At 33.1% G+C, this 15,890-nt stretch overlaps 1 protein-coding gene across 1 annotated transcript; it reads left to right on the forward strand.

Annotated features, from left to right (window-relative positions):
- Window positions 1-12,385: 12,385 nt before the first annotated feature.
- Window positions 12,386-13,828, forward strand: LOC21387867 (protein EXORDIUM-like 3). The gene has a single exon (XM_010103441.2). It carries the CDS (start codon window positions 12,504-12,506, stop codon window positions 13,572-13,574), a length of 1,071 nt encoding a protein of 356 aa, XP_010101743.1. The 5' UTR covers window positions 12,386-12,503; the 3' UTR covers window positions 13,575-13,828.
- The last annotated feature ends 2,062 nt before the right edge of the window (window positions 13,829-15,890 follow it).

Here is a 15,890-nt window from a genome sequence, read left to right on the forward strand (position 1 = left end):
ATAACTACTATATAATATATTTTAATTATATTATAATATTGAAGGGTAATTATGAAAAAAAATTAAAAAAAAAATTTAGAATGGTCATTCCTCTCATATGAGGAAGGAATGATGATTCACCCAAAATGGGTGAATGACTATTCCTTTTGAATGATCATTCTTTTATTTTAAATCCAACCAAACATCAAATTATAATTTCATTTTATTATATTTCATTTCATTATATTTCATTCCTTTTCACCTAACCAAACACACCCTCAGTGTAAACCATAGGAATTATCAAACCGACTGTTTTTATTTAAGGGAAATAGCTGTTCTCAATGATGCAAATTGCCATTAGTTAGAATTTGAAATATTCGACAATGACTTAAGAAATTTCTTGATATTCCTTTTAGAACATTGACACGTGTCTTAGTTTTATTTTTAACTCGACATCGGGTCTCGAGTCAATAATTTCAATATGGAGACGTATGAAAATGTAATGGCACTATTTGATCCCCTATTGAGAGGTTTGAGGTCAAACATGGAGATACACACAAGTCAATATTATCTTCATTTCGAACATTGATCCATATACTTCAACGTCGGAGTTTTGCGAGTTATTTCTGTCTCGTTCAGTTGCAAATTTAAGTTTTTAATTTGAATTAAAAAATAATTTTATATAAAATTTTTTAATTATAACAAAAAAATTAAATATGACTTTTTATAAAATTTTTAATTATAATAAATTTAAAATTTAAAATTTAAATTAGTGAAATAAATGAAGTGTTTTAGATCCAATTTTTAAGAGGGGTTGTGCCTTGTTTCTAATATGGAGGAAGACGTGTATCTTGTGTTTGATTTCTTTAGGGAAAATCTCCTAACAGTGTGATTTCAGACCTGATTTGACAAATCATGGAATGGACTATTTTTTTATTATCATTTTCGACTAATTAATGTATATTACAATCTCTAGTGAATATTATTTTGCCTCTTCAACTATTCTTAACTCTAGATTTTTTCTTTCCGGCGAAAAAAAAAATGCTTAATTGGATGGCCAAAAGTCAGCATACTTATTTAAGACCCAGAAGTGTATTTGAATTATGATTTAGATATTAATTTAAATTCTTTAGGAGAGAATTATTGGTGAGAATTTTTTTAATTTAAATTTGTTGTGAGAAGAAAAATACTGTAACAGAATCGTAGTTTAGATTTGCATACATGTATCAAACAATCTCTTAAAAGTTCATATAACGCGTATCTCTACAATTTTGCTGTAAAATCAGCTATGAAAATATCATGTCACGCTTAACTTAGAGACAAGTCTTGATCTTCTCTGATTAAGCAAAAGAAAAAGGGAAATGTAGGGAATGTGAACAAAAGCACGTCCAATCAATTGAAACTAAATAAAGTGATATGCCCCTACTACAAATAGTATTCCTTGTTATGGCTATCATTTAAAGATCGTCCATTTCTTCGTTAATGACGTACCAAATAGGATGTTTTAAGATAGCTGCTTTTGTCAAATTCGGTGAAACCTTGATTTATGGGTTCTTTCGGCTCTTTTTTTCATCTTTTTTTCTAATTGCATTGTTTAGATTGGTACTGATCATGATTATTCCATACAATCTTTGTTGGTAATTCCAAATAAGTAACGTTTCTCTTTTTCGGTGTTTTGAGAAGGAGTTATGGCATTAAATTGTTAAGGATGTGTGTATTTCCAATGACTTGTCACTTTTCTCTCTTTTTAGTGTTTGAGGAGTTGTGACATGAACATTGTCATACATTTGTGTCGCAAAATGTGTGTCGTGGCTAAAACTACACGTAGACAAATCAATTTCCATACCTTCCTGTTCTGATTAAATACACAAAAAATATCCAAAGAAAAAGTGGTAGTCCTCTTTTCTAATTTACGACACATTTACTCGGTATCCAGCTTAAAAGCTATTTTTTCGATTTGGATCTTGAATGAAATAGGGTAGGATATTAAAAAAATACCCCTACGGCATTATAGTTATGTTTTAAACTACAATTTAGTATCAAATTCTTAATTTTTGTATATATTTTCATTTTCACATGATTTGGACCATATTGACATATACTACAGTATTGTAAAAAGCTCCAAAATAAATAATTTTTTTTGGACGCTTTTGAATCCGTTTAGTTCGCTGATTTTAGTTTTTAATTCGAGTTGAGATGTGACGTTATGTGAGAGCTTTTTACTGTAACAAAAAAGTTAGATGTGACTGTTTCTGAGAGTTTTTTACTGTAGTAAAATTTAAATTTTAAACTCGAATCGACGAAATGAACGGGCCACGTGTATTGGCTTGGGCTGTTTAGAAGGGGAAGAAGAGATTGCATTGACAGGAAAATCTTGATCTAGTTGGGTAGAATTGAGTCAAATTTAGAATATAAGTTGAAGACTTTTTCGCCACTAAAGTAATTCCATGAGCAAAATATGAAAGTTTGTTTCAGCCTCTTAGAACACAAGTTGCCACCAGCAATCTTTGCCCGTGATAAAATATGAGCAAGACAATGCAAGATTTTTGGGAACATCCAAATTTTCTGACAACCCCCAAAGTAGTTATCTATCAATTCAATCTCAATCATTAATAGTAATATCTATTTTGTTTTTGATCCCAAACAATATTTCTTGATTGTTGCTTTTGTTTGTTTCATCTGTAAGAATCATGATTTTTACGGTTTCTTTCGGTTCTTTTACATTTGCTGGTTTCTTTTTAGTCGTTCATGTCTAAATAGCCATCATTATGTGGGCATGCTTTTCTTAAATCATAATATCAATTAAAGGGGTTTTTTTTTTACGTGTTTTCCAATAAAGCTACAATTACACTAATGAACCAAAAATAAAGCCATGGACGAATAATTAGATATGAAAAAAAAGAAAGAAACCGATTTACTCAATTTCTTATTATTTGTATCTTTTTAAGAGGAATGAATTATAAATAATACTTGGATTTTTATAATATATAGGACTTAATAAGTTAAACTATCGACGTGTTTTTATTTTTTAACTATTAAATCTATACAAAAAAATATATATTTTATATTATGTTTTATTTAAATGTGATTTTAATTTTATCCAACAGTCATCAACGTCCTCTCACAGAAGAACCTAAATAACAGACTACAAAACTTTCCTTCTGAGAAATTGCAAACACCATCACTGCACACTACAGAGATGCATGAACTTCTTTTTATCATATTCATTTTAGGGAGTTTTTTTTATAGAACTAGAAAAAATGAATTATAATTTTTTACTTTTAGTGATTAAATATGTATCATGAACTGTCTATTTTACATATTTTTTAATATAATGTAATTTTGATAAGATTTAATGGTCAAAACTGACTTACGGGAGAAAGTCCCTTCATTTTATTTAGATACAAAAATTTTAATGGTAAGAAATGTTTTTTTTTTTACACTATTGGTAGTAAAGACTTTTTTAGCAGTTATATTAATTTTTTAAAAGTTTGATCTTTGAGTGTAAGGAGGATTTTTGTGTCGTACAATGCACATGTTTGACCTTGACACTCACAATTAAGACTATTGAAAATTAATTCAACAGCTAAAAAACCTTTTTAAAGTCTATTCTCTAATCTTGTCACAGTAATTTCTCACAAAGTAATGTTCTTTTCACAATTGAAATCACGATTTAGTCTTTTTGTTATAACGTTATCTCTCATAAAAATTTAAATTTCAGCTCAAATTTTCCACTCAAAGCTATTTAGCCATGCATGAAGGAGGTTGGTCTTCAAGTACGTATGTTAGATCCAATCAATTTTTGCAGGACTTGGAATTACATGCAATTTAATCGATAACTTGTTAGGTAAAACAAGCCGTGCATTAACACTAAATTTGATGCGTGCCGTCTCAGTTGATATTGCAACCACCACGACAAGGTCCATATTTATAAATTACAACCGAATTTACATTTTATCTTCATCCTTTGTCCTTGGTTGGCTCTTTCTTAATTATGCATTCAACTATCACGACGTGAATTGCATTGTTTCCATAAATGCTAGAGAAAACTATAATACTAACAATTAATACATTATATATATTTTGAACTCAGATCTTCTGTCTAATTTTAGCGTTTTAATTAGTGCTTAACAAATCATATCATGTGACGTCATTTAAAAAATTTAAATTATTTTTTAACTAACTTTTCATACGTATAATGAAATAAAGGTATGATATGATTAATTAAATACTAACTGAAACACTAAAAAAGAGACATAAAATCTAGATCCATATATCTTACCCACCTCACTTACAAGTTACCACATAAGTTATAAACCAACCAAAAAAAAATCTGACTAATTAATTTCGCGGCCGTGAGCATATGTATGTATTGAAGCTGATCCGTGATACTCTCTATGTTTAGAGAAATATTTTGCGTTGACTTTTTTCCCCTATGAACAAACGAAAATAATGATTTGACTTTAGCTTAATTAGCCATCGATATTTTTATTTATCTATCATGATCATATGTAAACAAGTAAATACTAGTGTCTATACATGTGAGAGTAGACTAACAGACAGTAATACCGTGTCTTTATCCTAAAATTAAACTTTACATAGAAACTATGTTCGTGTCATTATCATGGCATGTAGCTATGTTAGACTTTAGCATAGAAATTTCACATTAATATAATGATTAGAATCAATTATTGTCCTAGCTCGCTAGATTGCAAATGTAACTTTGTTTTGTACAGGAGACTTTTGCATCTGGTCATAATGTAGCACAGTGCAAACCGCTATAGATAGATTGGAGCACAAGGCAAATTCTACGCGATTTCATCATCTTATTATCTTGGTTTTTCCCCCTTTTAAGGGGGAAGATTATAGATAATCTTCCCAACCAATCATTGTTAACGGGGTCGTTAGTTGAAAAGGCTTGGCGTGGGGACACTTAGTGGACGTTTGGTTGATGAATTCAGAATCATTCTCGATTTACGCGTATTTTTTATGAGAGAAAATACTGTAGCGAGCTACGAATCATGATCTGAATCATGAAACGAATCCACCAACCAAACGCACTATAATAGTGTATAACACCACAATTAATAGATTGTAGATTTTTAACTGTGTGATGCATGTTGTGAGATTCACATTCTATTAGTCGTGTGTGGTGTTAAACACCACTAATGCTCCATAACATCGTTCTTGTTAGCTAGGCTGAGCATGCAAATCACAGGCCATGAGTTTTATTACTAATATACTCTAATGTTTTCCATACAATTTGATCGCTATTTCACGAAGTCACAAAACCAACCACTTCTAAGGCAGAACATTAAAAGCAACAACTTGCACCGGTTTTGGCGAAGTTGAGATCTAAATGTTGAAAGTAACAAATGATATCTTCAAATCAAATATGAAAATGAAGGCCTAATTCGCAAGCCTCGTCTTCAGATCATCAGAAAACGTTTCCGCAAGAATACATCTTTTATTGATTTGTGTCTTTCTCAAAGTCATAGTAGTATAAGCGACAATCTTATAGGTAGGCACCACATTTTTTTTTTTTTCAACCTACCCTAAAGACTTCCACACCGTTCTCTATAATTAAATGTGCCATCCCTCAAATGGGTCCATTCTACATATGATTTTTGAATGAAGTTGTTGCACATTATCATTGTCAAAATATCAGTAGCAGTTACTCGACAAGGAAAAAAAAAAAAAAAGAAAAATCTCTTGGGGTACGTCAAACTATATATTGCATAGGTATACATATTTTTGAGTAACACTGGGGAAAAAAAATATATTGAACCTAACTAATTTTCCAAATTTTTTATACTCTTTTAGTTCAAACTATTAAGGAATTTAAGCAAACTTATGGTATTCAATATATTATTTTGTAGGATGTAACAAAGTTTTTTGATCACCCCCATGGATTGATGATTGCCCTTTCTTCCCATTTATCTCACCACCAAGATGTTTTCATGATCACCTTTCTTCAAAAAGATTTACACCATTGTTCTTGCTTTGATTTGCTCAAACTAATTTATTGATTTTCACTTATTCTAAATAACTGAAGGCATTATACGATAATCAGTTGCTCTCATAAGTCGTAATTTTGCGGTGGTAGACCATAGCCTTGCTACTTTACAAAAGTTGGCATCATTTTTTTTTTTTTTTTAAATGGAAATGAGATAACATTAATCATGAAAGTCCATACAAATTACATTGGAAAGCCAATGAGGAAGAGAATCCAATTAAAAAAAGGAGGACCCCAATCGAGGGCCAAAATTGGTAAGGCCATGAGCAACCCCATTTGTTGAGTGGGGATTAAAAACACAAGTACAATCAACCTCCGAAAGAAGAGAGCAAATATCTCGGAACAAATATGTCTGATCAAAACATCGTGTAGATTAGTAAAGTTGGCATTATTTTGTGATGGCGCGACTACGCTTTTGTACATTGGAGGTTTTGATGGTAAGTTTTTTAAGTTAAAGTTGGTCACATTATATTAGAACAATAAATTACAAAAATTGACGAGCTCTCATATAAATATGACCATTAAAAGTAGATTATTCCGATTTTTTTTTTCTATCTTGCCATAGAATTCCCATTCTTAAAACATAAATTTCTTAGTTACACCAAATATTATGTCGAATCGATATTGATTTTTAGAATATTAGGCATAAGTAAGTGGTTTAGCAATGATACATGTTATATGCAAAATCAAATTTTTATGAAGAATTTAATAGTGTGGTTATTTACATACGCATAATTAGAATGAGTAAAATTGAAATGAAAAGAACGTGGAGTGTACTTATTTTTTTGTAAGGATTTGTTATTTACTTGAGTTATTAGATGAGATTTTCCAAATTTTAATGTTGTAAAACTGTGGATGTAGTTATTTTTTTTGTAAGGATTTGTTATGTAATTGTTCAAAATGTAAAAATATTCTTATTGCCCGTTCACTTCGCTGATTCGAGTTTAGAATTTGAGTTGAGATTTGATTTTATGTGAGAGCTTTTTACTGTAATAAAAAAATTAGATGTAATTATTTATGAGAATTTTTTACTGTAAAAAAACTCGAATTCTAAACTCGAATTAACAAAGTGAACAGGGCCTAAGTTCCCTCAAAATGCGTGGCATAAAATGAAAAGGAGTGAGTGGGCATTGTTAATGAGGCACGTAACCCATATTCCCGCATGAACCCCAAACCAAAGCTTCCGCAACAACTCTGTCTGGAGCAAACGCTCGAGATGCGCGCGTGAGCTACGTAGAGCGGCACACATGTCAGCGCATGCGTGTGTCGCCCTTGGACTCGTGAGGCATTTCATTCAACGACTGGGACCCACCAAATTTCGTTTTTGTGCGATTACCACAGGGGCCCCACTTCCCTTTGGGCCCCACACTTGTCGCCCTCAGTGTTGGCTGTACGATTGGCCTCTCTCTCTCTCTCTCTCTCTCTCTCTCTCTCGGCGCAATTTGCTCCGTGATTGGCAACCCCCTTCTGCTCCTGTGAATCTCTTGCGTCCACACTCTCTTCTTTTTGGTGGGAAAAAACAATGACGAATTTGTTTGTGTATTTGTTTATTTATTATTTATTCACGATGATTGAAAAAGGGGAAAAAATAATATAAGCACTACATTAGTTCTAAATTTGCACGCAATCAAATTAAGAAAAAATTATAATGTGATTTTAATATCCATTAACATGAAAATGGATATAAATATCTTCACATTAATTCGCCTGTCACCTTTTTTTTTATTTATATATATGTATAATTGGAATTTGTACAGCGGATAATTGGAATTTGTACGATGACCATGAATTTGTGGTGACTACTTTTCACGTAGCATATGGAAAGATGAATAATTGATATTTTTTTTTCCTAAGTGTAAATTCAACAAGGCCCTTGTTTTAACTTTTAGGATGTACGGGCACTAGTGTGACACAACTTACAAGAGCGACGATTCCTTATTGCCGTTCACTTCGCTGATTTGAGTTTAGAATTCGAGTTGAGATTTAATTTTATGTGAGAACTTTTTACTGTAATAAAAAAGTTAGATGTAATTATTTATGAGAGCTTTATACTGTAAAAAAACTTAAATTTTAAACTCGAATTAACGAAGTGAACGGCTCAAAATGCGTGGCATAAAATGAAAAGGAGTGAGTGGGCATTGTTAATGAGGCACGTAACCCATATTCCCGCATGAACCCCAAACCAAAGCTTCCGCAACAACTCTGTCTGGAGCAAACGCTCGAGATGCGCGCGTGAGCTACGTAGAGCGGCACACATGTCAGCGCATGCGTGTGTCGCCCTTGGACTCGTGAGGCATTTCATTCAACGACTGGGACCCACCAAATTTCGTTTTTGTGCGATTACCACAGGGGCCCCACTTCCCTTTGGGCCCCACACTTGTCGCCCTCAGTGTTGGCTGTACGATTGGCCTCTCTCTCTCTCTCTCTCTCTCTCTCTCTCTCGGCGCAATTTGCTCCGTGATTGGCAACCCCCTTCTGCTCCTGTGAATCTCTTGCTTCCACACTCTTCTTTTTGGTGGGAAAAAACAATGACGAATTTATTTGTGTATTTGTTTATTTATTATTTATTCACGATGATTGAAAAAGGGGAAAAAATAATATAAGCACTACATTAGTTCTAAATTTGCACGCAATCAAATTAAGAAAAAATTATAATGTGATTTTAATATCCATTAACATGAAAATGGATATAAATATCTTCACATTAATTCGCCTGTCACCTTTTTTTTTTATTTATATATATGTATAATTGGAATTTGTACAGCGGATAATTGGAATTTGTACGATGACCATGAATTTGTGGTGACTTCTTTTCACGTAGCATATGGAAAGATGAATAATTGATATTTTTTTTTCCTAAGTGTAAATTCAACAAGGCCCTTGTTTTAACTTTTAGGATGTACGGGCACTAGTGTGACACAACTTACAAGAGCGACGATTCAAAAGGGCTCCGTGTCTTGAGACCATTTAGTCCGGAAAAAGCTATTATCATGTTAAGTTGGATTGGGCTCCTCATGGTTATAAAAGGACAGACTAGTTTAGTACAATTTTGGTTTCCAATGAGTTTGCGCATATTTTTACTACATATGTATTTGTCTGGTTGTATGTGCGCATTGTTTGATGGCTCTTATTTATTTAAAGTAAAAATTCGTGTTATGATTTGTGACTCGTTATAGTATTTTTTTTCATAAAAAATATACGTAAATTGAAAATAATTCTAAATTCATAAATCAAACGTACTCTTATTTGTTAATTTATTTTATAACAGATCAACGCAATGAAATCATCTTAATTAACGTGGTAGTTTCATGGGACATTCTGGCACTAACTAATCACAATTTACTAGACGGTCATTGTTGGTTTGTGTATTCAAGCCACATGTGAATGAGTATGACAAAAAAAGTTGTGTGGCATTGCTTCAATTGGCTTCCTAGACCACAAGCTGCTTGACCTCGTAGAAGAGCATGGCTTTTCAGAAGGCTTGGGATGGAAGACACAAGGATCGTTCCGCCTATCTTTTGATTATGTTTTATTGTTGGCGGGAGAAGAGAAGTTTTGGTCTCATTCGTTTCGTTAGTTCGAATTACAATTTAAATTTCTATTATAATATTTTATCTCACAAAATTTTAAATTTAAATTTTCTTACTGCAATATTTTTTCTCACATAAATTCATTTTTTAACTCAAATGAAAACGAACAAGATCAAAATTTGTGGAAACCACATTTATAAAAGAACTTAATGATAAAAAAAATGATATTTTAAATAAAAATGTTAGAATGACTTTATTGCTAAGCCATTTCTTTTGTGGCTTTTAAGCTTTTAAAGATAGTTTAAATACTTTTGACTAATCATCTAAATACTTTAGAAATTAACTTTTAAACTTAAGAAATTAAAATTAGTTTTGAAAAAGCCATGCCAAACGTGCCTAAAATATAACTCATAAAATATTATTTTAAGAAGAATTGAGACTTTCTCTGATAGTCTTTGTTAAAATGGACTATCGATAATCTTATTTTTCAGCCTTCAGATTTGTATTAAAATTAATCTGTTTTGCATTTTTTTTAATATGATGTGATTTTGACCAGATTTAATGGTAAAAAATTGAGACTACCGGTGATGCGGGCTACTAGAGAAATTTATACCAAGTAATAAGACTTTATAAAGTTCATTCTAATAATTTTACTTTTATTAGAAAATCCAAGTACTTTTTTCTCCTATTATACTCTTTCGAAAATGTGGTTTCGTATGTTTATTGAAAAGTGAAAACTTTTGATTATATACTCTTTTATTAACTAAAAACTTAAACAGAAAATTGCCAAAAGCGCCCTGTCTTTCTTCGTCGGGCATTAGTGTTTGTGCATTACAGAAATACTAATTACATAGACGAATAAAGTGAGCTGAATGTACGAGTCATACATTACCTTTAAAGTCTAATAATTAGTACTTAGCAGTTTTTTTTTTTTTTTTTTTTTTTTTGAGAAAACACATAATATGTTTATCTTTGCCACGTAAGGGATAACTCTCGTGAACTATTATTAGTAGTCATCCAAACTTTGTTGTATTATCTTAGCAAACGAACAAAGTGGAGGACCACTGATTAATGGTTCTCTTTGCATCAAAGGAAAATTAAAAATTTTTAATTCAATTGGCTGCAGCTCAATCCACAACTTTTTAACTCTCTATTATATACGAATTCCAAAAGTGAAAAATGCAGCAACCAATGTCGCAACTTATTGAAAATGGTCAAATTTTAAGAATCCAAAATTCTACCAAAATACCCCGTAAGAACAGAAAAATAAAACTACTAGTAGTTTCACTTTTTCAGTCGTTTTCAATTGTTGATTTATATTAAAGCTGTCTTTTTTATATATTTTTTTAATCTTATTTAATTTTAACTAAATTTAACAGTTAGAAAATCTTACGGTAGAAGAACCCACAGAAAACAGCCCCAAACAAAGTATCAATAAACATAGGAAAACTTGCACCTCGGTTTTGACTTCTTTCACGTTAATACCATGGAGATCATTAATATATATATATATATATAATACGTATACATAAACGTTCCGTATATAAATTAACTAAGATTTTTAAAATAGGATGGGAAAAAACACCCTATTAAAAGAGTTATCAATAGAGTTTAGTTTGAAATGATTCTCTCTATTTTAGTTTGAAATAGGTTAAATAATGTCTTTTAGAATACTTTATTTGTGTAGCACATATTATGAAATTGTAAACAATTATTTATTTTAATGCGTTTAAATCTATGATTTTAATTCTGTTTTAGTATTTCTTTTCATTATGAAATTATAAACACTCATTTATTTTAATGCGTTTAAATCTATGATTTTAATTCTGTTTTAGTATTTTTTTTTTTAAAAATTTAAACTTCAAATGTTAAAATTAAGAATTATTGATTTAAACACATAAACTAAATATGTATAAATATTCATGATATGAATCTAGAAGGGAGTTTTAAGCATTAATATAAAAATTTATCCCTCTCTCTCATTTTTTTGGTTGGGGACTAATATGGACAAGAGATGGTTGAAAAAAAAAAAAGGAAAAAAAAAAGGCTCGAGAAAATTTAAACTTCAAATGTTAAAATTAAGAATCATTGATTTAAATACATAAACTAAATATGTATAAATATTCATGATATGAATCTAGAAGGGAGTTTTTTTAAGCATTAATATAAAAATTTATCCCTCTCTCTCATTTTTTTGGTTGGGGACTAATATGGACAAGAGATGGTTGAAAAAAAAAAAAGGCTCGAGATTGGGAGTGGAGTGGGCCTTTGTGGGCCAAAATTCTTTCAACCAATGGCAAAACGGGATATCTCTTAACAAACAGGACAACTACCTCATAGTACTAACACCTGAACTACTGACAGATTCTACTCCGCCACCTGGCAACTGTTTGGCCATTTCACTGCCGTGTGGGCGTAGCCCGCGTCACACCCAACCCTTTTCTCCACCAAAAGAGAGAGCCTATCCCAGGCCTGCGGTCCCCAATAAATCCAAAAAATCGTAAATTAAAATTCCAATTCCCGTTTTTACCCCTCCCTCGCCCCCACCGTATTCCCGCGCTTTAGAAAGCTAGATAATATAATAGGAAGAGAGGGAGAAAAAAAAAAGGTGCAAAAAACACAATAGAGGCCTGAAAATCAGATCAGACTAGATGACGACAATCACCATGATGATCATGATGATGCTCCCCTGCCCACTTCTCTGACTTGTAGGCCCACTCTCACCCCCTCCCCAGGCCTTACTTTAAGAATCTATCTGTCCTCCATTACCCGCAATCCAATGCCCTTGAGGGAAAAAAAAAAGAAGAAAGAAAAAACCTTCATGAAAAAATGGTAAAAAATTAAAAATTTTCTGTTGTCCTTTGTTGCCTTTAAAAATTTAAAAATATCTATCCGCTATATAAACGCTTTGGTGCTTAGTGAAACAACACTAGCCAAGATTTTCTCATTTTCACTAACTCAACCCCTTCTACTCTAAAATGCGTCAGGGCTGTGCCGGCCGGTATCTGGAGCCTCCGGCTCCGGTGCTCCTCAGACTCATCGCACTTACCCTGCTCCTCTCCATCTCGCCGGTCGTCTCCTGGCGTCCATGGCCCAACACCACTACTACCTCCGCCGCCCCCAACAGCTCCGATCTTCTCTTCGGAGGCTCCAAGAAGTTCGAGGGCTCCTCGGAGTTCGTACACATGAAGTACCACATGGGACCGGTCCTCACCGCCGACATCACCGTCCACACTATCTGGTACGGCGCGTGGCAGAAGAGCCAGAAGAAGATCATCCGCGAGTTCATCAACTCGATCTCCGCCGTCGGATCGAAATCCCCCTCCGTCGCCGGGTGGTGGAGGACCGTACAGCTGTACACGGACCAGACCGGGAGCAACATCTCCCGCACTGTCCGGCTCGGGTCGGAGAAGAATGACCGGTTCTACTCCCACGGAAAAACGCTGACAAGGCTAGACATACAGTCGGTGATCAAGAGCGCCGTGACGGCGAGATCCAAGCCGTTGCCGATAAATCCTCAGAGCGGTCTGTACCTCGTGTTCACGGCCGATGACGTGTACGTCCAGGATTTCTGCAGACAGGTCTGTGGGTTCCACTACTTCACATTCCCGTCGATCGTCGGATACACGCTTCCGTACGCGTGGGTGGGGAACTCGGCGAAGTTGTGTCCCGGGGTGTGCGCCTACCCCTTCGCTGTACCGGAATATATGCCCGGGCTGAAGCCGCTAAAGTCACCGAACGGTGACGTTGGAGTGGACGGAATGATAAGCGTGATTGGCCACGAGGTTGCTGAGCTGGCAACGAACCCGTTGGTGAACGCTTGGTACGCAGGGCAGGACCCGAGTTTCCCGGTGGAGATTGCTGATCTCTGCGAGGGGATTTACGGAACCGGAGGAGGTGGGTCCTACACGGGTCAGCTGATGGACGGCCACGATGGCGCCACGTACAACATGAACGGGATCAGGCGGAGGTTCTTGGTCCAGTGGGTCTGGAACCATCTCTTGAATTACTGCAGTGGCCCCAATGCACTTGATCAGCCAAAACTTTGAATTTCTTTTATTTATTTATTTTTCTCTCTTTCTTTTGCTTCTTGGTATTTTTGGGTTATATTTTTCTCGGTGGTTCTGAGTTCTGAACTCTGGTTTGCCTTTTTTTTTCCCCCTTTCTTCTTGTGAAGCTTGTTTGTTTATGCATAATTATAATTAGTTAAAAAGGTAGTTAAGTTTGTTAATTATTGTAATAACGATATGTCGTATACTACATATTTGTATACTGAGAATCTGAGATAGATGGTTTTCTTTTCTATTCCCGCCTTATTTAAAGTACTGAGTAGGTGCATTTTATTGAAGATTCTTTTAACTTGAGTAGGTATATTTTTTGTTTAAGCTTTAAAAGAGTACAGCAAATACACTTTAATCGACCTATTTATGAACCTTATGTATATATAATATTATAATATATGATAGATGGGTTGGAGAGTATCTTCTTCATTTCAATCTTTTATACTCTACTTAAGCCAATTCGGTGGGGCCCACCTAATTACACGCATCAAGAAATGGCAAAGCTCCAGCACTTCATTTCAGTTTGGTTTTTGTCACCCAGAAAACGTGCTCATATTTATGAAATAGCCTTTAATCCTCACCCGTAGGAGGCAATGACCACTGTTATCCAATATGCTTTTTTTATTTTTTGCTCATCATTATCCAATATGCTTAAGGACCCAATTAAGGTTGTCTTTTCCGCAAAATGAGAGTTAAGGTTGTTTAATAACATGTTTTAAGTTCAAACTTGTATTTGGTTCAATCATCATTTGTCGTATTTGGGTTAGATATAAGATTTCTGTTCATGGCTAGTTCACTATTTGATTTTTTTTTTTTTTTTTTTTTGGATTGTAGTGGTTTGAGGCTTTACGGCTTTACCGTCTGTGATTCGCTTCTTTTTTTTCTTGATGAATTTTGATTAGCTTTTTGGTATTCAAATTTTGGTGTCATAATGATTAATTTGGGCTTATTTTAAAGGGCAAGAAGCTATAAAAACACAAGTGTCACTTTCAGACAACTAGTCTACTAATCTAACAACTCTTGGCAGTACCTTTAGTAAATCAGAAGGACCCACTTTTTTCCTTTGTCTCCCCTCACATTTTCTTTGGTAACTTTTTTGGGATTTGCGCCGTGAGGGTTATGAAGTACTTTCTCTTTTTTTTTTTTTTAAAAAAAAATCAATATTTTCAACTCTTTTTTTTTTCTTAACTTAATTTTTTTTTCTAAGGTTTTTTTAACTTAGAAGACGTTTAGTTTGAGGATTTAAATCATGTGATTTAAATTATTTTTAATTTATATAAATTTTTTATGAGAAAAAATATAAATTATAATTCAAATCAGAGAACGAATCTCTCTACTAAACGTCCTTTAATTTGAATATATACTTTCCTTTCTTTTCCGGTGTGGACCAGTGACCAGTGCACTTTCTCGAAAGTGGCACATTTTGTTCTGTAGTTAAGCACTTAAATGAAGACAAGGGGCACCAAAACCTAGTTGTTGCGTACTAACCCAGCCAAAAGACAAGAGAGAGGCGCTTAATTGCTCTATGTTTCAACAATCCTCAGTCCTTGCATATCATATAATTCTTTTTCCCTTATTATTATTATTTTTTACTGAATACATATCATATAGTCCGTTTGGTTAAAAGATTCATTTTTTGAGTCGAATCATGTTTTATGGTTCGCTATAATATTTTTTTTCACAAAAAATACACGTAAATCAAAAATAATTTTAATATCATAATTTTAATCCATAAACTAAACAAACTCATAGTATAATTCAATGGGAGTGATTATTTATGCATATTACATCGAAAACTTATTTCCCTAAAGCGTACGCAACAAAATGCTTCTTTCATAAAAAAAAAAAAAAAACTTCCCAAGGAAAAAAATATAAAACCCGCAAAAAAAAAAAAAAAAAGGAAAAAAACAAAATGATACAATTATAGAGAGTGGTTTTACTGAACATACTTGTTTATTATCTTTTTTTTCTATCAATTGATGTGATATTTCTTGACCGTATGGTTTTCTTTTTTAGCTGTGAACATACTGTAGTTTGATATTACATGTCACACAATTCCCTATTACTTGATTTTTTTTTTAAAAGAGCTTTTTTGCATTAGGTATTCTATCAACAATGAACGTGTATAAACTTTACGGTTGATTAAAATGATATCAAACTAAAAAAATATTCAAAATTGATAAAATTTTAATACAATACTGAAGATCGATTAAAAATATTTTTTAATACCCTATAAAACAATTATCATTAAAAAAAAAACTAAAAGTATAATACCACTCTTAAATCTTAATAAATACTTACCAC

The sequence above is a fragment of the Morus notabilis genome, unplaced genomic scaffold, assembly GCF_000414095.1.
Source record: "Morus notabilis unplaced genomic scaffold, ASM41409v2 Scaffold2701, whole genome shotgun sequence".
NCBI lineage: Eukaryota > Viridiplantae > Streptophyta > Magnoliopsida > Rosales > Moraceae > Morus > Morus notabilis.

What these genes read in the sequence shown, in the direction of transcription:
- LOC21387867 (XM_010103441.2), top strand. Translation starts at nt 12,504, where the DNA reads ATGCGTCAGGGCTGTGCCGGCCGGTATCTGGAGCCTCCGGCTCCGGTG.